Genomic DNA, 22,015 nt, shown 5'->3' on the forward strand with positions numbered 1-22,015 from the left:
TTTTCATAAAATCATCACAAGTGATATGATCAACAGATGTCTTATATACGTTTGCTTATGAAAACGACTAAAAACACATTAACAATTTCCAATAGATGGGGAAAAAAGAAATTTTTTTTTTTTCATTCAGACAACACAATTTCGATAGTTAGATTGCTCATATACACATGGATGAGTTTGCTTTAAATTAGATATTGATCTCTTACCATCATATTGTAGCCCACCCAATAAAAAAGTGTATTCTGAAAAATGTAACTGATTTGATATATGATGAAGATGTAGAAATTTATGGAATCTATTTAGTCATATATATAAGATACGGAATAATAGTATGAACCCGCGAGAGATTAATCTAAGATTGCAAGTAATCCTCATGTGGTATATGTTCATGAAGCTGGAGATCCACTTTTTAAGGGTTCAAACTTCAAAGGTATATTGCCGCATTTTCAGGCCAGCTGTAGGTAGCTTAGCTATGACAAGAATTCTTTGCTCATGGCTCTTCTTCTGCGCTGCTCTAACTTAGTTATGACTTAATAGAAGTCAATTAGTGTAAATTATCAAGTCAACTAGTGTAGTACATGCATGCACATCGTGTCAATAATTGCCAAAAAGCTCCATCCCATCACATGTTTGGAGTGGTTACAAGCTGATGAGGTAATCTCATTGAGTCATGATCATGATTTATGACATCTTCCACATGCCCAATTTTTTTGTTCCTTTTGGGTTTGGGCTTTGAGGTCATGTTTGTTTCCCGGAAAGTGGGTGTTGGGAAAGGAAATACTTTCTTTTCCTGCGTTTGGGGACAGCCAAGGAAGGGAAACATTTTCCCAAAGCAAAGGAAAAAGTGGAGGAATTTGGTTCCTCCCCCCCCCTCCCCCCCTCCGGAAACACTTTCCCAAAGGAAAGGAAAGTGATTCCTTTCCTTTCCAGTCAACCAAACATGGCCTGAGAGAGCAAACATCGACATGTTCAAATTTGAGCAGCTAGCATATATACACAAAAATCTTCTTTGTGATTTAAGTTCATGGTCACCCACGTTTAAATTTAATTAAGGATTAAATTCAGTTTACCCCCTGAGATTTGGGGGTAATTTCATGTTAGTCTCTGTCCTTTCAATTTAATCAGTTTACCCCCCAAGCTTGTCAATTCTCCTCAACCGTGCCCATTCCATCCAATTTGGACGTTAAGTCTGACTTTTGAGGGCTAAAATGGTCATTTCAAGACAAAAAAAAAACTAACAAAAAAAAAAGAATTTTTTTATTTTTTTAATATTTTTTTCTTCTGTTTTTTCTTTTTTTAATTTTTTAATTTTTAATTTTTCTGTTTTTTCATTTTTTTATTTTTTTCATTTTTTATTTTTTTTATTTTGTCTTCAACCTATACACCACAAGTTATAATATGTTTATAAGAATAAAAAGATACTCTAGGTGGTTGAAAGCCGCTCGCTGATCTACGATATTTGTGATATATCTCTGATAAAGTGAAGAATTTTAGGAGATATCCCCAATAAAGTGAAGAAATATCTGTAAAAAATGATTTTACACTTTATCTATAAATATTTGTAAAAAATGATTTTACACAGATATTTCTTCACGATTTTACACTTTATCTGTAAATATCTGTAAAAAATAATTTTACACAGACATTCTTCACTTTATTGGGGATATATCCTAAAATTCTTCTCTTTATCGGAGATATATCATAAATATCGTAGATCAACGAGAGACTTTCAACCACCTAGAGTATATTTTTGTTTTTATAAACGAATAAACCTATTATAACTTGTGGTGTATAGGTTGAAGACAAAATTTATATAAAAAAAAAAAAAAGATGGAAAAAAAAATTTTAAATGAAAAAAAAAATTCATTTTTTTTTTTTAGTTTTTTTTTTTTGTCTTGAAATGACCATTTTAGCCCTCAAAAGTCAGACTTAACGGTCCAAATTGGACGGAATAGTAGAAATTGGACACGGCTGATTGAAATTGGAAAGCTTGGGGGGTAAACTGATTAAATTGAAAGGACAGGGACTAACATGAAATTACCCCCAAACCTTAGGGGGGTAAACTAAATTTAATCCTTTAATTAATATCAAGAATTAACTTAAGATCACATGTGCAACTTGCTTACTAGTTTGTGCAGCTGTAATGAGCCGATCCTAACAGCTTTATCTTATCAAAGATCGCTATGTACCCGAATTTCCTTAGTCAAAAAGAGTTTGTCAAATGATCGAAAACATCCTTGATGTCCAGCCTTACTTAAATTTATGGCCGGACATTTATATTCAGAAAGTGCAGACATGCTCTCCAGATCTGGAACTGTATTGGTGTGCCTACTGCCTAACTTAAGAGAATCACCCAAATAAGAGATGAAGAACAAAACATACTGATACACTTCTTAAGAGTAGATGCACCGGAGTATTAAAGGAAATTGCTTATTTGCCTACTAAATTGATAATTGCTAATCCACCATTCATTGAAATTGACAATTGCATTCAATTTGTAAATGCAACAATGCATGACAATTCTAATGTCAATATACTATTTAAACTTAAAAGTTAATTTATTAATTGATTCGAAAAAAAATGAAATTAAAAAACCGAGAGATTTAGGGTTTTTATCTCGTGACCAAGTGGCGACAACTTTTGGATTCCTTTGCCGATCTAGGATGTCATCCATCAACCACCTTATGGTCAGCTTGGTCTTGGCTACTTCACCTCCAGGCGGTGTGGCGTGGCATTAGATTCTTGCTTTGCTTGCATCTTTAGGTAAGATCTAGCGAGTTAGGATGTGTTTTGAAATTGCGAGGGCGGCCAGCTTCCTTAAAAGGAGCAATGGTGTATTCGTGGATTTGATTATATTTGCATCTCGGTGCGGTGCACAGTTCGACAGATCTTGAAGGTTGCAAGCAGTGAGCGACTGGTGACTTGGTTTAAATTGCCTCTATAGTTTTTTTTTTTTTTTTTGACTTTGTCAAGGGGAACCAAAGGCTTCCTAAGCCCAAGATAAACCCCCTTCGGCACATGTGAAATGCTCAAACTGTGCATTGCAGCACAGTGCCTCGGGGTTCGAACCTAGGTTGGGGAGCACACCCAACTAGGCAAGAACCACTAGGTCACTTGCAGTGGTTTTGCCTCTGTTTGGCTCCAATTTTGCTGCAGCTGGTCAACAGTCTCTTTTCTTGCGCGGGCGTGCCAGCACCGTTCGGGTGCGGTCGTCGGGGGTGTCCCTTGACCTGACTTCTATCAAGCGATTGTGGACGAGGAGAGCACCAACCTCGTCGTGGGATTCTTTCTGCCTCGTGGCGAGGACTTTGCTGAAGTTTCTTCTTGCGTCACCAAATCGATACTCGATGTTGTAGATCGAGCAGAGCGAGAACCACCGGGAAGTAGAGAGAACTTGCTAAAGCGTGACTTTAGCTTGGCTGGGTTGCTAGGGCGTTACCCTTGCTTGGCTGGTTCTGTAACCGTTGTGGTCGCGGCACTACCGTCGGCTCCCGAGGAGACTAGGACCGAAGTACGTTGACAGAGGGTTTGGTGGCACTGAAAGTCGGCTTCTGAGAAGACTAGGATTAGGAGTGTGATCACCGCTAAGAGAAAGAGAAAGAGAGGGAGAGGAGTTGCTCTTAGAGAGGTTTGCTCTAGAGAGAACTTAGATCATCTTAGAGATGTTGTTGTTGAATGTGAATGTGTCTTTGTGTGTTGGTGTTTGGTCGTGGTACTACAATCGGCTCCCGAGGAGACTAGGACCGAAGCACGTTGACAGAGGGTTTGGTGGCACTAAAAGTCGGCTTCTGAGAAGACTAGGACTAGGAGTGTGATCACCGCTAAGAGAAAGAGAAGGAGAGGAGTTGCTCTAGAGAGAACTTAGATCATCTTAGAGATGTTGTTGTTGAATGTGAATGTGTGAATTGTGTTTCAATGTAACCTCTATTTATAGGCTACCATGCCAACTACTTTGGCATTAAACAAATGAAAGTGGAGCACTAATTGGAGATAAGGGAGGTGGAGGTGTAGGTGGAGCACTAATAGGAATGATGAATTTGGGAGATAAGGGAGGTGGAGATGGAGGTGGAGCACTAATAGGAATGATGAATTTGGGAGATAAGGAAGCACTTTCGGCTCCTTTATTCCTTCATGTATATCTCCATCAGAAATTCAGATTCTGGCCATGATGTCTTCATAAAAAATGTTCCACTATGAATCTAGATCATGCTGACCAAATTTCAGAGCTTTCTTCCATGTGGTTGGGCCTGAAATGCTGCTGGACCTCTTACAGGTCCAGTTTTCCAGTTTTGTTTCTGTAGACAATTGGGCTGATTGTTTGAAGGCCTTCCACTCAAAAAAAGCTCTTGCACTCTTCATAAGAAATGATCCTTGGGCTGTCTAGAATGGATCTGGAAAGTTTCAGCACATTTCGATTTCATTTGGTTAGTCTGCCACCCCTCCTTCCTTGTCTAGCTCGGTTTTTCCTAGCCGAAGTAGGAAAATGTGCTAAAGTTAACTTTTCATGCTTCCATGCTTCCATGCTTCCATAGTAGGCTTTATTTAGCCTCTAAATATATATTTCGAGCTTGTCGACAATATATAGCTTGAGCCACTGACATTGACTCAATTTCTCCAACACATGCCTTGTCAGGCCAAAATGTTCATTTTGAGTCCAAACAGCCTCTATAGTTGAATCAACTGGTATTGCATGCCTTTTCTGTACTGACATTAGTACGTAGTGAATGCTTGAAATACCTTTTGCATAATTTGCTCATCAAGCAAGAACTAGTACTTCTTGAACCATAAATGTGTTGGATATATCATTATATCATAATTGAATAGCACGTGGCTGCAGCTTGGAATTGTACAGAACAGTACTGATCATGGACCCTAATCTTGGGCTGGGCCGTTAATGACATCAACTTCAAGTTTTCTATTATCCATATGAATTGGGGTCTTGGAGAGTCCACATGAATTGGTCAAAAAGGACTTGATCCATGTGGCAATATTGCTCCTATGGCCCTATGGGATGCCAGATATGCAGATATGGCATGGGACTATGGAGGGGGAAAAAACATGACATGTTTTCCACTTACTTATACTTGGCTTTTAGATTGATTGTCCCTCTTCCTAGGGCAGCTTTGGCCTTTTCAACATCCGCATATATTGCCTGGAAATCTGATAATGATTAGGTGAATTCATATTCAGTCTTAAATAGATTTTTAACTGACTTCGACGTGTGAAAAGAGAGTAATTATTCTATAATCTCAGATACCAATTTAGAGGCTAGGTTAGTACGCTGAAAATAAAAAATACTTGGGGCAAGTTTAAGACTATTCTTAAATGCCTAAAAATACTTTTAAATGAGAAAACTAGGAAGAAGTTTTGTCATTCAAATTTCAGAGCACAGACATACACTTGCACTAGTATAAATAGACTGCCGGATAACATCAAATACACTTTTAACTACAAAAAACTGAGATCATCTAACAGATACTGAATCACTAAAACTACTCGTACAGAAGAACTTTCCAAAAAAACACTTATATATATATATATATATATATATTTTTTTTTGTTGCGATTTTTCTATACACCAAACAATACTCTTCATATTCGAAATTGAAGAAGAGAAGGACAAAGATATTTACACATAGAACTTGTATAGTGTACTGATACACTAGAACAAGATAATTGTACACTCGCAGACACGGGTCCCACATGCTGCAACAATGAAATGTCAAAATGGGACCCTCCAAATTACCAAGTGGCTTTGTCATCATGCTCCTAAGATTTCAAGTCCCACACCCCTTGTGATCCCTGCAAGGTTTGATCCGACGGCCATCCCTCACTGTGGCCCACTCCACTTCCAGATTTCCGACACGTGTCAGTTGACCGCCATGTGTTGTGTTGGTTGTACTTGGGAGTGTTCTAAATTTAGCACATTGGTACTTCCGAATAATAATACGTTTTTTTTTTTTTTTTTTTTGTTATTATTGTTTTTTGTTTAATTTCGAAATTTGAAACAAGGACGCGGGCATTTATGTAATTCACGTGGTTTTGAATCAGTTATGAAGAAGATATATTCAAAATTTTATGGAAAAATTGTTGCCTAAATTTTCGTTCCTATCTTTTTTATTTTTGAATTTTGAAGTGCGCTTCATTTTCTGTCAGTTTTCAGAGATTAACATTATTTATTTAATTTCAGATAAAGTTTTAGTGTGAGAGTACTTACTACTAGACATGGACTCGTAAACAGAGGACCCAGAAAAAAGAAAAAGTTAAAAAACAACACACACAGACTCATTGTGTTTCATTTGTTGGGGCTTTGAAGTTCTTTTCTTTGAACAAAGTTTCTGCTGGACTTGGAAACTGAATGATTTTAGTGGGTATGTTTCCCTTTCTTGGTTTAAACCTAAAACTTTTTTTGTTTTCTTTAACAATGGCATGTGCTTTTTGGTTTGGATAGAGAGATAAAGATGTGTTCTTGTTTATCAGTTTATAGCTTCTAGTCTGTTTCGGAATATTTTCAACTGGGGTTTTGAGGTTGGAAAGAAAATCATGTTTTTAAGAATTTTGTGGAGGTTTAGAAGGTGAACCATGCGATTTAATCATCAAGAATGTTTTTTTGCTGAGGCAGAGTGAGGTTTTCCAGATTTCCCAAAATGGGAAATGTTTTTATGGTTCCAGTACTCTGCATTTGTTCTGTTTTGTGTATGAAAATAGCAGTTTTCTGAGGTTTCTTTTCTGTAAAGTAAGTGTGATTCTGGATATAATTTTTTTTCTTCTGTGTGTATGGTCTTTATTTTATGTCTGTGATAGATTTGGAAAGAACAGCCTTTTTAAATGATGGTTTAGCCAGATTTGAAGGAATGTCCATTTCTGGCTTTGGTTACAGCTTTTTTCCATGGTTGAGATGAGACTAATTTAATTTTATATTCTTTGTAATTGATTATACTTCCTTTTATGGCTTAAAACGAGTAACAATATCTTCTGACAGAATAGCAGAAAGAAAAGATTTACTGATTCACTGAATCTCTGGCTAGGGTTTTATATATAAGATTTCCTATTCTTGTGCTATGAATCATAGATACGGAGGATATTGAATTTCTATTCAAAGGGTATTTCTCTCTATCTAGCACATATTTGTCTCTGCCTGTGATTTTTATTATTAGTTCTTATGTTTGAAGTTTGTACTTTTGGAGTATATAGTTTTTTTTTTCTTTGGTGTAATATTCTGCTAGTTATTGTTTCTACACGTATGTACATTTGCAGGGAATAGATAGATGATGGATTTTTCGGACTCTACAAAACTTGTTTTTGGTAGAATACAGGAGGTAGACCCAGAAAATGTTACAAAGATTATAGGTTATCTTCTTTTACAAGGTCATGGGGAACACGAAATGGCTCGCTTGGCCCTGGCTCCAGACCATCTGTTTCACCAAGTGGTGCTGAAAGCTAAGGCTGAACTTCAGCGGTTGCCTAACAAATCAGTGTCATCCCCAATCTCACCTTCCATAAATCCACCGTCCGCTGCTTTCGCCCCATTTTCGCCTGTTTCTTCTAGGCCTCCTGCAGCCTTTCGGCTCCCCACCCCCTGTTGGGATCCCCAACTTGTTTCTAAGCAGAACATGGATTTCATGCCATTCGGATTCTCCGATTCTGCTGAGGAACTGCAAAACCAGGCTCGATTTTTGAGTTTTGAGGATCAAATGGAACCACTCAATTCCGGGATTTCAGGATACCCTGATGAGTACTATTATCGGGATGCTACACTCGGGGGAAGCTTAAGTCCTAGACAAGGTAGACGATTTTCAAGTCTAGAGTTTCCCGTTAAGATTTGTCACTACTTCAGTAAGGGCTTTTGTAAGCATGGAAGCAGCTGTAGGTATTACCATGGACAAGTGATTCCTGAGAGCTTCTCTCAGATGTATGGGAATGATGGCATTATTGATGATCATGTTATCTCGCCCATGTCTCTTGAGAAGTTGGAGTGGGAAATTGTCGAGCTGCTTAGATCAAGAAGGGGGACTCCTATTTCAATTGCTTCTCTGCCAATGATGTATTATGAGAAATATGGAAAATCTCTTCAAGCAGAAGGCTACCTCACTGAAAGCCAGAGACATGGGAAAGCTGGTTATAGTTTGACAAAGCTTCTTGCTCGGCTTGGAAGCAGTATACGGCTGATTGACAGGTGCAATCCTTTTGGCCTATATTTTGTGATTTTTAGCTGGATAGTCTTTCATATATTGGGTATTTAACTTCTGCATCTGTGTAATAGGCCTCATGGGCAGCACGCAATAATTTTGGCAGAAGACTCATTAAAATACATGGACCATCGGAATGAGAGAGGCGATCCTGGTCCAATTGTTAGTGGTTCTCGGCAAATATATTTAACATTTCCAGCTGACAGCACCTTTAGTGAAGATGATGTCTCCAACTACTTCAAGTAAGTCAAAATTTTGAGCTCATTTAAAATTAAGTATATTTCAGTCTTCTTTGCATATAATTTTTCAGGGTTCAATAGTTTTCTCATAATGTTGGTTTTCTTTGCAGCACCTTTGGCCCTGTTGAAGATGTAAGGATCCCCTGCCAACCGAAAAGGATGTTTGGGTTTGTAACCTTTGTTAATGCAGACACTGTGACAATGATTTTGTCAAAAGGAAATCCTCATTTTGTTTGTGGGGCTCGTGTTCTTGTGAAACCTTACAGGGAAAAATCAAAGCTTGCTGAAAGGTAAAGGTTTCTATATTATGCGTATAACAAAAGTGAGAATAAACTTGAGATCGAGATGTCTGATTATTATTGCTGCTTAATGGTTCTGCAATTAGTGGTTTATGCCTGACATTAACCTTCTAGTGCTAACAACAGTGATATATCTGGAGTTTTAACCCAAAAACATGTATTTTCCAAGCAACTAACCAGAGTACAGTGGATTTAAACTTCCTAAATAAAATTTGACAAAGATGTTGATGGACATGTTCCTTGTGCGTCCTATGAAACTTTGGTATGAGACATTGTTTTTCAGGCTATTTGTTTCTGATAATTAATTGACTTCTTCTATTTGCTTGCTTCTTAATCCTGCACATGTGAAATAGCATTCTTAACAGATCATGAATTTTTGAAAAATATTTTTTATTGTTTTTGAGTTGTATTTGATCTTCGGTTTGTTGTTTTTGAGAACCATGCGACAGTTAAATTCTGCTTGAGGGATCTATTCTTCTGTCTGATCCATGTTAAATGACTTCTTTTGGTTTATTCAGAAAGTACCAAGAGAGAATGGAGCCAGCTGATCATTATTCTCCACACTACTCAGATATGGAACCCGAGTTTCATTCGAGTGAGTAGAACCTGACATTGCTTTCATTGTAGACTAGAAGCTCTTATTTCCTCTGAGTTAAAATAATGTAGTACTGAGTTTACTCTTGAGACATGAATCCCCTTTTTCCTATAAATTGCTTTAAAAGTGATATGTTGGTCAGTTAATTGCCTTTTCTTTTCTATAAATTTTGATCTGTGTTGTGTGTCAATTGTCTTAAGAGGTGTCATGCGGGCTAATACATCATAATTCTTGTAGTGTCAAGATGGTGTCATAATTCTAGATTCCTGCGAAAGAAGCTGCTGGAAGAGCAAGAATTTGCACTTGAACTTGAGAGGAGTAGGCTGGCTGAGCTGCATTTTATGCAAAAGCCAGTTGCAAATCAGCCCTATTCTGGTTACTTAATGGATGGGCGAAAAGTCTCAGAAGGTTCTGTAGTTTCTATCATTTTATTAACTTTGGTTGGAAAGAGTAATTTTTTTCCTTCACCTATAATATTTCTTATTTCCCGTAGTTCATGCAGATAATTTCAACGTCCCGCCTGCAGAATGTTTTGATTATCTGTTAGATGTCATAAACAATGGGTCCACAAGTGATGATAAACCCAAACATATAGGCACCAACTACACCGAGCAAGAGAGGTATTAAGTTGTTTTGTTTTGCTGAAGGTCGTTAAATCTTCTCATCATTTCCTTTTTTCTGACAACAACATCTTTAAATTTTGATGCAGTCAAGGACTTAATCTCCCAGATAGCCCATTTGCAACTTCGATTAGCTAGTGGCATTTCCGCTGTCATATAGGATCAGTGACACAAAGAAGATTAGAGTTAGGTACCAGTTCAAAAGGCAATGATATGTTTGGTTCTACACATAACAGCTCTCTTCCTTTTCTTGGCTTCATCGGCGTTGTCAAAAGTTTCCTGCAAGTACATATCGTCTGCATGAAGAAACGCTAGATGACATTCCTCCCTATCACTATTGGGTTGAACGACGTAATTCGATACTTATAAGTACAGGTAAAAATTAATGTTGATCACAGAAGGCAAAGACATCTAGGTCGTTATATTTAGTCTTTTAGTGGAAGAAACGTGTAGAGTATATGCAGGTGTTTCAGGGAGCTTAATAATATACTGTTCATATTCATAGCTCTGTCCCCATGAGCAAACTGTGAACGAACTTCAACTATAAGTTTTAATTATTACATATACTAGTTTGATCAAAGTGGGTTTCAGTTTATTTTTCATTTTTATTAGTTTACTATAATTTTTATTTATCTTATCACATGATAGTTCTTAGGTTAGAGGGAACTCAGTCATTGAATCTAGCAAATTTGGAGGATCAAGATAGACGAACAAAGCCTCATATCTGATTGATTCTTGCTTTTATCTTTGCTTATATGCTCCTATTTGTGTTTTGCCGCCAAAAGAACCGAGATTTTGACCATTTGTGCATCTTAGGTAGTTCGTTTCTGTTGGAGAAAGTAAAAAAAAAAATGTTTTATGCTTTCAACACAGGCGTTGGAAGCATCAATTCATACCAGAAAGCACATGCATTATGAGCATAGATTTATCTTCCCTGTACTCTTTGTATTGTACCTAAAAACCAAGAGAAGAGGTTTTTCCTCTGTCACAGATATCCACCACAGTTAAACGGTCGGTTTGTCCATTTAACCTACCAAGTTTTAAGATAACCACCAGAACTGATATCTTGAAACTTTATAGTCCTTGGTTTTTTAGCTGAGGTTCTCCTTCAGGAGAAGGGGCGAGGGTCGCAGGTAGAGGGTCGGTCGATCTGGTTGCAATTATCTGTACCTAAATCTTCTTTGAAGCTGTTATTAACACATCAAATGCTCTCTGGAAAATGTAATAAATTCAACTATTTTTATACCTCCCATGGTAAACGTAAATCTCTTTAAGACTATATATGAATAGTAAGTAGCTAAGCAACAAAAAGCAGAAGGCAGAACGCCAGAACCCATTGCAAGGACAAACCGACCTTGATAGCTATGCATGATCTTAAACCGAACCTGCAGTATTGTCTCATTCATCGTCTCTTTCCTTACTATTAATTTCTGAAATGGACATCACCCACCAACTAATAGGGATATTTGATAAAGATCTCAATCGAGCATTGACAAACAGTGATGAATGGATAACGTTCAAGTTTATAGCCACAGACTGGATCAAATGCCAGCAAATTTCCTTTTAACAAGTTATTGTTACTGGAGCTCAAGTGGCATCTCCATGCTGTATGATGTCTACGCCCAAATACAGATAGATGAATACCATATATATCTCATTATATATTTACATAAGGATGAACCAAAGTCCCCTTCCTTATCCACACCAAATGTCTCTTGCCGTTTATTTCCCAGACACTGGTAGGATCGTTTTTTGATCAAGTCCATCTATACAGATCATCATCATCATGGAAATTTAGACTATTTAGTCATCCAATTGGAACACGTTTTTATTAACAATTAATATTCTTATGATAAACCACAGATTCAGTGAACAATTCCGATGATGACATGCATAATGAAAATGATTGGCTAAATGCAAGATATGAACTCAATATAGGGCTCCACTCCTAGTTGTTCTTTATCAAATGTTTCTAGCAGAACAACCTACGCCGTATAGTTGGGGGAGAGACTACAGCAGCCAAGTAATAAAAAGTACATAAATAATATGGTAACATAAACAGAAACTTTGGAAGTGTGTACTATAGAGAAATAAACAGATTAAATTTTACAAGGTAGTATGGCTCTCTTGGGTATCTTTCATGCTGAATAAGTAACAAAAGCTCATCTTACCAAAAAATCATACGAGAAATCCAAGTGCTTAATAGAAGAATGCACCCTTGAGTTTTAAGACAATCGCAGTTAGTAAAGCTTCTACTTTGTCCGCATAATAGTTAGCAAATACAATACAACCTGCAATTGGATTCGTCATTAGAAAGTTTAAAATTGTAGAAGACAATGAAAGAAACAATGATCTGAAGGTCATTCAATGGCACAAAACAGCACACGCATAATGTTCTAACTGTCCACTAGCATGAAGGAATACTGCAAAGGGACAATCAAAAAGGAAAACAGTCTAATGGTAAATCGATTTCCTTCAATGAAAAACAAATCACCTGATAGTAGATAGAAGGCAGTGACCTTCTTTTGTCTTTACAGTCAGAAGCAGTTAGAACTTCAAAAACAGTGTCCATTAGTTGCCTCAATCCGAAAATGTAACCGCGTATACTCAAAACTGGAGCAGCTCCTGTACAAATAATGGCACTGGAGTTGCATGATAAAACCACTTATACACTATGACAAACAAGCAAACCGCACCATCAAAACTGTGAACCACCAGGCAACTTGCTTACTGCATGTCACTATGATAACCAGAGACTTTGAACTTCATCAAAACCCTATTAATGGGTTCCTACAACAAAGTTGGTGAAGCTGCTATAGGAGACTTCTCTAGTTCAAACACTTGCAATCGGGAAACTAGGACTAACTTCAGAGAAGTTATCCCTTTCTTTCATATTTTTCAGCAAACTCCTTGAGCAGTAATCTCTGCCTGAAAGCCAGATATTTATCCACGCTTGTTCCCCACTGCTGACAAAAGGATTCATCTGTTGGAACAAATGAACTCAGCGGAAATGGTCCCTTGGGTGCTTTCTTCAAAGAGACCAAGAATCTATGTCGAGGGCGAATTCTCTGGTCTAAAGACAAGCTTAAGTACATAGGATATTTGGTCAAAGAATGCACTTCATTATTAAGTTCATTGACCAAGTACATGTACTTGGGTTTCAGATTCTCCTCTAGTGACAGAGATAGTACCTACAAGGATACAAGTTCAACGTCAACAAGAATGCAACTTTGGTAAATATTCTGAAAATGAACTTGTTAAGTGGGAAGAATTAAGAAAACTGCTTCTCCTTCCTTCAGGACGTGATTAAGATTTCACTTTTCAGTAAAAATAGAGTAGAAAATCCTACGCTCAAATACATATATCTGGAAGAAAAAATGCTTCCTGATACAAACAAATATAAGAAATGTGATCATACAAGAAAGTAACATACCTGTGTGAGACTAGTTAAAAGTTTCAAGATGTCAGAATTACACATCCCAATGCTCCTAAGGAAATTAATCCTAGGCAGTAGTCCATCATCAATACTATAATGAAGGAACTGAGGATGCTTTTTAACCATCTTCACAATACTTTCTCTGGGTGCTCCTATCTCATTTGAAAGAAAACTACATCGAGAATTCCAGGATATATCAATTCGCTGGACCAGAATTTGAGGGCTTAACTGCACCACTTTGCCTACATCTTTTTCCTTAATCCCTACCTCTTCAACCAAGTACCTTACAGTCGGTTTCAACGAATTCTCAACACTATAAGAAAAGAGAGAAGGAGTAGCAGCAATAATCTGCCCAATTCTGGAACTTGGAATACCCAAGTTCATCAGGAAAGCGACATGGGACTTCAAATTGTTCTCAACTGTATATTCTAGAATTTGTGGTTGCCTCAAAACCATTCTTCTTATATCTCTCTGCTTGACACCAACACTCAACAAATATTCCAACCTTTCCTGAGCAGAGCACACATTTATTTGAAGAGAAGGCATATGCCTCTCATACATTTGAATAAAATGTGATTCCTTAAACCCAAATGTGCTTAGATAATCAATAAGGGGTAACCACTTCACATCCATATCAATTTCCTCTGATAGCCGAGGGAATCTATCCTCCATATTCTTCCTTGTAGCGCGCTGCAATCAAAGAAAACTAATGAGGTCCTTCACGCAAAATTAGTATAGTTTAAAGAATGTGACAACTCGTCATACCTTTCCGTTGCGAGCCACATCCAAGGAAGCTTGCCTTGCTTTCTTCGAACCATGATCATAGTTTCCTATGAAATTCTTCTCAGCAACACTCTTTGCATTTTCGCCATTCAAATGGCCATTGGCAAACCCCTTGTGTGGTTTCGACTTCTTCCCATTAACATCGAATACTGAAACCTCCGCAAAGTCATCCTGAGAGAAGCAATCCCCAAGGAAAAACAGTTGAAGTTCACACAAACAGAACGAGCTAATATTCCATACATTACATAAACAAATGACAACAACTCCACAACCAAATTTGCAATCTTTAATGACATAAAACATGAAACGGGAAAGTTTCCGAACTCCGAATCATTAATCTCACACTTCTAAGCATATCAGGAAACAAAAGGCAAACAATTTATAATGTGCTAGAACAGTAGAACCTCAAAAGAACAGACTTTTAAGGAAAGCCCACAAAACACAAAGGAAGGCCATAACTAACAATGCAACAACAAACACTACAGAACCAACAGATAGATAGATATAGATAGTAGAGAAGAGCTCACATTGAGCAGCCAATCATCGTCGGACACGTCAGCAAAATGGTAAGCCTCGACGTCGTCTTCCTGGTCGTCGTAGGGGGAGAGAGGCTGGCCATAGCGGGACCTGCGGTTGGACTTGAGAATTTTGGGGTTGGAGTGGGTGGAGAGCACTACGAAACGGCAGGAAGTGGCTCGTCGTTTACGGCCGGAGAGGTCTGAGAGAGGGGTGGGGGTGAACTGGGAGAGGTAGAGTTTGAGAGAAGAGGAGGGGTGAGAGGGGCAGAGAGAGAAAGGTACCATTTTTAGACAAGGGAAGAAGAAGAAGAATATCCCCTAAAACCCTACTAGGAGGAGTAGCAGTGAAGAGAATAGTATCTAATGGCATTATCTTTATCTTCTTCCTGTTCTCGCTGTCAGCTAATTTTGGTTTCTGCTAACTGCAGTGGTTAATTCGTAATGGCTGGTCAGTAATGGGCAGCGGATAAGGGACGACGCGTCGCTTTACCCAATATGGTAAAACAAAGGGACATTTGTGAGAAATTGCACAATGGACCCTAGTTTTTTTTTCTTTCACCAAAAATTTCCCATTTTACACTCAAAGTCACAACTCGACCGACGTAAACCAAGACTACCATATCCCGTTTTCGGTCCCTTGACTAGCACAAGCATTGGAGTCTCGGAGATGTGTTGCAGTTGCTGTATGACTTTTCACTTAAGCTGAGCTGACATTGTGAGGAGTATTAGAGTTCAGTTTGTAATAGGGCTGCTGAAAATGCCAGAGCTGCCGAAACCGGCCGAACCGCCGCTGTCGGCGCCGACAAAAATGGTAGCTGAAGGTCCGGTTCGGTTCTGCCTTACCGTATATACGTAGTCGGCTCGATAACGTACGTCGAATTATAAATATACGGTAGTACCGAACCAGCTGTATATATATACTTTTATTATTTTTTATTTATTTTTAATACTAGGTATGTTTTAAGCCGTTGATTTCTAGCATCTATGAATGACAACCGTTGGATCTTAGTGGAGACCACGGGATAACTTAAGGGGGTCAGTCTAATTAGGTCATTTGTGCCCGCAGCCTATCTCTCTCGACCCTCTCTTCCTTTAAGAACCCAGCCACAATTTCTTGAATCCAGCCCCAATTGTATCAAAACTTTGGCAAATCGAATCCCAAAAACACGATCTAGTGATCTACGCAAGATGAGAACCTCACCAACATAAGTTTCAACCCAATATCATTTGATTTTTGAAATCCCCAAATCCTTCGACCCAACCCTAGATCAGCTGCTTGTTTGAACTTTGAAGTGGTTGCTCAGAGGCTTATACAGTGTTGAAGTGGTGGTTCAGAGCACAAAAAGTTCGGTAAAATCTATCTCCTTTTAGTCTTGTACTCTTGTTACTCCTTTTAGTCTAATTTGTATGAAAAAAATGTAATCTGTTGTTGATTTTTTTAATTGATTGTTTGCAATTGATCGTGGTTATCTAATATATATGTTAATATGTGTTTTGGTAGGAAAGTCCTTTGAAGCTTCAACGTATTGACCATGGATTTTAGTTGAGAGTTTATCAGTTTATGTAGAGGCAGAGAGGTAATCGAGGTCTTTGATTAGGTAACTAAACTTGTGTGTGCTTCGAATGGGTTTTGATTATTTCATACATGCACTATCTGATTTTGACTTTGTGTATAAGTATCTGATTATGACTTTGTGTATAAGAAGTATGTGATGGGTGCTAAAATTTTACTTTGCATTCAAGCAACTCTTATTACTGTGACTTTCTGTGAAAAAGTGTGTATGAATTGAACATTGAGTATTGACTGCTTTGTGAGAGTATGTGTGAATATGTATTCATGTATTGTGACCCTCTGAAAATAATGCAATTAAGTATGAACTGAACATGATTGCGAATGAGTATTGTGATTTACTAAAAGTATGAACTGAACATGATTGCAAAATGTCAGAAAGTATGAAATGCATCTATTGGTTTTAATTTAAAAAGATGTATTTATCATCATAGAAAACAAAATAAATGTCCCTTACATAAAACTCATCAAAACTGAACAAATTTTTTGTTTTCATTGTAGACCATGGCTTCTACAAGTAGGTCAGGAAGTCATTATTGTTCATCCCCTTCCATAACTTCTAACATGGTTACTGCAAGTTGTCAATCAATAGGTGTTCCCCCAAATAACAACCAAAACACTATACCACCAGTAGAAAACATTACCCCTAACTCAGTTCCTATTCCAACCCCAACTGAAACACCAAATCCAGATCCTTAATCGGTGGAAGCTACTGCGGGGTTGGGGAAAAGAAGGTGGCAAGATAAGACCACAAAGGGTAGGAAACAGAGTCGAGTGTGGGACTGTTTCACAAGGCCTTTGCTCCCTGATGGCAAGCCTGACCTCGATAATGCACAATGTAATTACTGTAAAGCAATAGTTCCTGCCTCTAGTTCAAACAATGGAACCAGTTCTTGCTGGTCACATGGAAGAAATTGCAAGGTTAACCCTTTATTTGAGAAACCTATCGAGAAAGGGCAGACTATATTATGTAGGGATAATGTAACCGGGGCTCCACAATATCACAAATTTAATCAAAGTAGGATAGATGAGAAGCTGTACAAGATGATCATAAGGGATGAACTTCCCTTTAGGCATGTAGAGGGTTTTGGGTTTAAAGAGTTTTTGTATGAAGCTCAGCCACAGTGGATTCAACCAAGTAGGAAGTTAGTGGCCAAGGGAGTGTGGGAATTGTACCAATCTGAGAAGGGAAAGATGATGTCCATCTTTGCTCAGCATGCAAAGAGAGTTAGTGTAATCACTGACACTTGGACATCAATTCAGAACATTAACTACATGGTGGTCACTGCCCATTTCATGGACAGCGACTGGAATTTGCACAAAAGGATTATAAACTTTTGTTCAATTACCAGTCTCAAAGGGGAAGATATAGGGAGGGTTCTGGAGCAATGTTTGAGGGAATGGGATATCAATAGGGTGTTCACTATCACAGTGGACAATGCTAGTGCAAATGACCTAGCCGTTGTATACATGAAAAGAAGGCTGAGGAACATGAACACTTTGAGCTTCGATGGGGACTTTTTGCACCTTCGATGTGCATGTCACATCATCAATTTGATAGTCAAGGATGGAATCAAAGAATTAGAGAATGGGATTGATGCAATTTGGCATTGTGTCAAGTTTATTAGGTTAAGTTCAAGCTGATTAGACAAGTTTAGGGAGTTTTCTGTCCTTGAGCACCTGAATAAAAATGCTAATGTCCCCTAGATGTGATCACTAGGTGGAATAGCACTTATTTAATGCTTGATGCAGCATTAAAATATGAGAAAGTGTTTGGTAGGATGGCTGATGAAGATGCTCAGTTTCAGCATTACTTTGAGGAGAAAGATACCAAAGGTAGGAAGAGGACATGCCCCCCTGTAGAGGAAGATTGGAGAAATGCTCAAGCATTTGTGCATTTTCTCAAAAAGTTTTACTAGGCAACACTCAAATTGAGTGCTTGGAAATCTGTGACTGCAAACTTGCAGTTCAAAGAGATGATCGGCCTTCAAACAGAGATTGATAAGAAGGCAAGTGATCCATCTGATGAGATTTTGCAGAGGGTGGCAGTGGGGATGAAAGCCAAATTCGACAAATATTGGGGCAGCTTTGAAACCATGAATCGAATCATGGTGATTGCAAATGTCCTAGACCCTCGTTGGAAACTTCAATATAAAAAAAAAAGCATTTGCAAGGGTGGGAGTCAGACCTGCCAAGATTGAAATTATTACTAGGGACTTGAAGAACATTCTTTTGAGAATGTATGATGAGTATAGATGCTGTGAGGCAGGTTTAAGCCAATCAAACCAATCAGATGGTGTTGCAGCAATGGAGGGGCTTGAGCTTGATGATTTAGAAGATGGACAAGCTGAGATACTTGCTGATCTCATGCAAGAAAGACTTGAAAATGAACATGAAATGATATCCAACGAGGTTGACAAGTACCTTGCAGATAGATATGTCAATCCTTTAGTAAAAGGCTTTGATGTTTCACAATGGTGGAGGGTCAACGTAGTTGCCTATCCTACTCTTTCGAAGCTTGCAAAAGACATTTTTGCAATTCCTTGCTCTACTGTGGCAAGTGAGAATGCATTTAGCTTGGGAAAAAGGGTAGTTGATCCCTTGAGGAGTTCACTCACTCCTCAAATGGTTGAGGCACTAGTCTGCACTAGTGATTGGTTGAGAGCTGAACAGCCTAATTTCTATTCCGAACCAACAACGAATGAGCTGTCCTTGTATAAGGATCTAGAAGAACTGCAGAAAGGTATAATATGAACTTGTATTAGCTTACTTGCATTTTTTTTTATATTTGCATCAACTTACACTTGGCTGTTTATATTGGTTTTCTGTTTTTTACTTTGAAGAAACGGTTGCGCTGCATTTGGGAGGTGCAAACTCTTCTACAACAATTGCTGTATGAAGATTTGGATGCTGCAAACTATTGGTGTTGAAGCCTAAAGATGTAGCTGCTTGTTTTTTTGTTAAGTGATTGAAGTCATCAAATCAGTGAATCAGAAGCAGATTTTTGTTTATTTGTACTTCCTATTATGAAGTTATGTAATTTAAGTAGGTTTAGACTTTGAAATCAGAATTGCACATGATTTCTAAACTTGTATTCTTGATTTCTTGTAATGTGGAACTGGAAAAAGGCTAAAATAGAGAAACATCAAGTCTACAACTCACATCTCTATAAGAAGGTGAGAAATAGACTTGATGAAGATATATTGTTGGTGCTGAGTTGAGTAATTGGTATCCATTGAATAACTGATCAGGAAAAAAGGGCTGAAAATTTGAGTAACTGGGCTGAAAATTTTCAATATTTGTTTGGCCCATTTATTCACTTCGGTTGGGCTGTAACCGAGCCATAACCGACCGGAAACTTGGTAACCGAAATGTACGGTTACCGATTTTGGCGGGACGGTAGTGGTTCTAATTTTTGAATTACCGCCTCATTCGGTACGGTAGTCGGCTGAGCCTAAAAAAGTCTGTTACCGTACCAGGGCCAGCCTTAGTTTGTAACGTCTGAGTGTTAAATAAAACTTTAATCGAAAATAATTTTGTTAATGCAATCTATTTTGAATTTGAATTCAATAGGTATGGTTATTTAGAGTAATCAATCTGACAAAGATAAGGAAGTTATAAGACAGTTCCTTGATGGAAGGAACTGCCTTAACTGCTTTTCTGATATAAAGGGATTATAATGCCTTCATTGATCCCTGCTATAGCACCACACCTTAATAAAATTGTCTCATTAACAATCTGAGATCAAGGGTGAATCTAGGAGAAGAACAATGGAAGGAGTTAGGCAGTGGATCTATAATCTATTAATACATTATGTAGATATTAGGATCGACATGCTTCCGCAATCTTAATATACACTGCGATTACTGTTGCATTCCTAAAATGCAAATTACAGTCTGTGTTTACATGTGCTTATTCTAAGATAGTTTATAGTACTCATTCAGTGTAAAGCATATCAGTTATCTAGCTAGATTAGTTAGAATGAAGTCAATGAACCTAAAGCAACGACCAAATATTATGTACTAATTCATTAAATAGAGAAATATGTAAGTCAAAAGTTGAGCTTAAAGAAAAAGAGGAGAGCGATGTCACAGCCGACAATATGGAAGCGAGCTTATGTGCTTCTTCTTTTTTGGTTACAAAGCTTATGTGCTTTTTGGCGCTTTAGTTATTAGGTTTCAGTACAGTTTGAAACTTTTGTAATAAGAAATAAGGGTGTGTGCAGTCAATAATTAGAACATTTAGAGGTCGGAATAGAATTATCTTATTGGTAAGGCCTAATTTAAAAAAAGTAGACAAAGATGGTAAAAGTAGCCTAATTGAAAACGACACTGAATTATGTAGCATGTAGAATCGTTGATGACCAATAATGTAATGAGTGATGATAAGTTGGGAGACGTGGCGCAATTTAAAATGGTGGTGAACAAATCAAACCATCTACTCCCTCTCTGAAGTCTCAAGTTAAACGACCAGTGGTGGCGCCATTAATCTGGTACCAATATCGAAATGGAAGCCTCAATCTCCTCCTTCACACTCATCAGAACCCCAACCAAGTCCAACTCCAGCACAGCTATATTTCCAAGCATTAACATCACAAAACCATATGATTCATGCTCTATTACCAGAACAAAATGCCACAACCTCGCTTTTGCTATAAACACTACTACTCCAACCCTCCACGGCAGAAAAGCTTGGAAGACTGCAGCTATCGAAGATGTTTCCGGCGCTATAACGGATCCGGGACCGGTCGTCCTCACCTGGCAAATTGTCGTCGGAGCTATAGGTATTAATTAATTCACTAATTTTCACTCCAATTTTAGATATAATTTGTTATAGATTTTGATCATAAGCTAGTAGTACGTGTGTGTTTTTGCATGCAGCTGGAGTTACACCTTTTGTGGTGGCAGGGATTGAATTCAGCAAAAGAATTGTAAGTACCTTTCGATGTTCATATAAATTATAATTAAGAACATATAGCTGATTGTAATTTCGACACACACACATATATAATTAGCACATAATTGATTGTAGTTTCAATAATTATATATGGAAATATATATATGGCAGATAGCACAACAGAGATGTGAGGTGTGTGGAGGGTCAGGACTTGTTTTGACTAAAGAAAACTATATGAAATGTCCTGGATGCGGTATGATCGATGCTTCTTAAAATTTTCTTTTATACATTGCCAATAATTAAGTTGTAAATTTTCAAGAGGCAAGGGCTTTAATTAATTTTCTGTTGCAGGTGGATTTCTCCCTTGGCAAACATGGAAAAGATTCTTTACTGGCTAATTAATTAAGTTGGAGGTGTATAGTTTTCAGCCTTGTTACAATTTTTATTGAGAAGGATAGGTTCGATCTTTGTGTGATATATATCCAGGCGAGCATGCTCTCCCCAACATGTTTAATGAATTGTTGACCCTATCACCCTAATATAGCCAAACATTTGAAGACATGAGTATGTGATTCCTGTGATACGATGACTCTTGATTCTGAACTCTTGAACTTGAAGTATAGGTTCGTATGTGGAAAATTCAAAAGAGTGTTCAAAATAGCTCTAGCAATAGCTTAAAGATGGTCCTGTTTAATTATATGCTATTTCAAATTGGATCGCCAGTATTTTTAACGGTCCATTTTACCAAGTATGAAGGAACCATTTGTAAATATACAACAATCGACTCTAGATGTATCTAAGATGCACAAGAAAATGAATTGAATCCTCATCAGCATGAGCTCGGTTGGTCACAGCCGTGTACGTGGGTAC

General features: G+C 37.8%; 3 protein-coding genes across 6 annotated transcripts; 2 read left to right on the plus strand and 1 right to left on the minus strand.

Moving 5' to 3' along the window:
• Window positions 1-6,158: 6,158 nt before the first annotated feature.
• Window positions 6,159-10,522, plus strand: LOC133733844 (zinc finger CCCH domain-containing protein 18-like). 4 transcript variants are annotated; one of them, XM_062161487.1, is made up of 8 exons: window positions 6,159-6,371; window positions 7,258-8,176; window positions 8,264-8,431; window positions 8,539-8,718; window positions 9,246-9,322; window positions 9,560-9,730; window positions 9,816-9,942; window positions 10,032-10,522. In XM_062161487.1, exons 2-8 carry the CDS (start codon window positions 7,269-7,271, stop codon window positions 10,078-10,080), a joined length of 1,680 nt encoding a protein of 559 aa, XP_062017471.1. In that variant the 5' UTR covers window positions 6,159-6,371; window positions 7,258-7,268; the 3' UTR covers window positions 10,081-10,522. The 4 variants fall into 4 exon arrangements, with proteins under 4 accessions (XP_062017471.1, XP_062017474.1, XP_062017472.1 ...); XM_062161490.1 differs by having other exon boundaries at window positions 6,167-6,371; window positions 9,825-9,942; XM_062161488.1 differs by lacking the exon at window positions 6,159-6,371 and adding an exon at window positions 6,388-7,103.
• A 1,344-nt stretch (window positions 10,523-11,866) lies between these two features.
• On the minus strand, window positions 11,867-15,103 carry LOC133733845 (transcription termination factor MTERF9, chloroplastic). The gene is made up of 5 exons (XM_062161491.1): window positions 14,689-15,103; window positions 14,144-14,332; window positions 13,376-14,068; window positions 12,437-13,133; window positions 11,867-12,233 (listed from the first exon to the last, which is right to left on the minus strand). The coding sequence occupies exons 1-4, from the start codon at window positions 14,962-14,964 to the stop codon at window positions 12,819-12,821; spliced, it is 1,473 nt and encodes a 490-aa protein (XP_062017475.1). The 5' UTR covers window positions 14,965-15,103; the 3' UTR covers window positions 11,867-12,233; window positions 12,437-12,818.
• Window positions 15,104-20,670: 5,567 nt separating this feature from the next.
• On the plus strand, window positions 20,671-21,704 carry LOC133732586 (uncharacterized). Its single transcript, XM_062160168.1, has 4 exons — window positions 20,671-21,032; window positions 21,130-21,179; window positions 21,317-21,398; window positions 21,497-21,704. The coding sequence occupies exons 1-4, from the start codon at window positions 20,756-20,758 to the stop codon at window positions 21,541-21,543; spliced, it is 456 nt and encodes a 151-aa protein (XP_062016152.1). The 5' UTR covers window positions 20,671-20,755; the 3' UTR covers window positions 21,544-21,704.
• Window positions 21,705-22,015: the final 311 nt, after the last annotated feature.

The sequence above is a fragment of the Rosa rugosa genome, chromosome 2 (assembly GCF_958449725.1).
Source record: "Rosa rugosa chromosome 2, drRosRugo1.1, whole genome shotgun sequence".
In the NCBI taxonomy this organism is placed as follows: domain Eukaryota; kingdom Viridiplantae; phylum Streptophyta; class Magnoliopsida; order Rosales; family Rosaceae; genus Rosa; species Rosa rugosa.

What these genes read in the sequence shown, in the direction of transcription:
- LOC133733844 (XM_062161487.1), top strand. Translation starts at nt 7,269, where the DNA reads ATGATGGATTTTTCGGACTCTACAAAACTTGTTTTTGGTAGAATACAG. An exon ending in AGTATACGGCTGATTGACAG is followed by an intron (nt 8,177 to 8,263) that starts GTGCAATCCTTT and finishes TCTGTGTAATAG; the next exon opens with GCCTCATGGGCAGCACGCAA. An exon ending in TGGGCGAAAAGTCTCAGAAG is followed by an intron (nt 9,731 to 9,815) that starts GTTCTGTAGTTT and finishes TATTTCCCGTAG; the next exon opens with TTCATGCAGATAATTTCAAC.
- LOC133733845 (XM_062161491.1), bottom strand. Translation starts at nt 14,964, where the DNA reads ATGGTACCTTTCTCTCTCTGCCCCTCTCACCCCTCCTCTTCTCTCAAA. An exon ending in ACGATGATTGGCTGCTCAAT is followed by an intron (nt 14,333 to 14,688) that starts GTGAGCTCTTCT and finishes TGCTTCTCTCAG; the next exon opens with GATGACTTTGCGGAGGTTTC. An exon ending in TTTTAACTAGTCTCACACAG is followed by an intron (nt 13,134 to 13,375) that starts GTATGTTACTTT and finishes GTATCCTTGTAG; the next exon opens with GTACTATCTCTGTCACTAGA.
- LOC133732586 (XM_062160168.1), top strand. Translation starts at nt 20,756, where the DNA reads ATGGAAGCCTCAATCTCCTCCTTCACACTCATCAGAACCCCAACCAAG. An exon ending in TTGAATTCAGCAAAAGAATT is followed by an intron (nt 21,180 to 21,316) that starts GTAAGTACCTTT and finishes TATATATGGCAG; the next exon opens with ATAGCACAACAGAGATGTGA. An exon ending in TATGAAATGTCCTGGATGCG is followed by an intron (nt 21,399 to 21,496) that starts GTATGATCGATG and finishes TTTCTGTTGCAG; the next exon opens with GTGGATTTCTCCCTTGGCAA.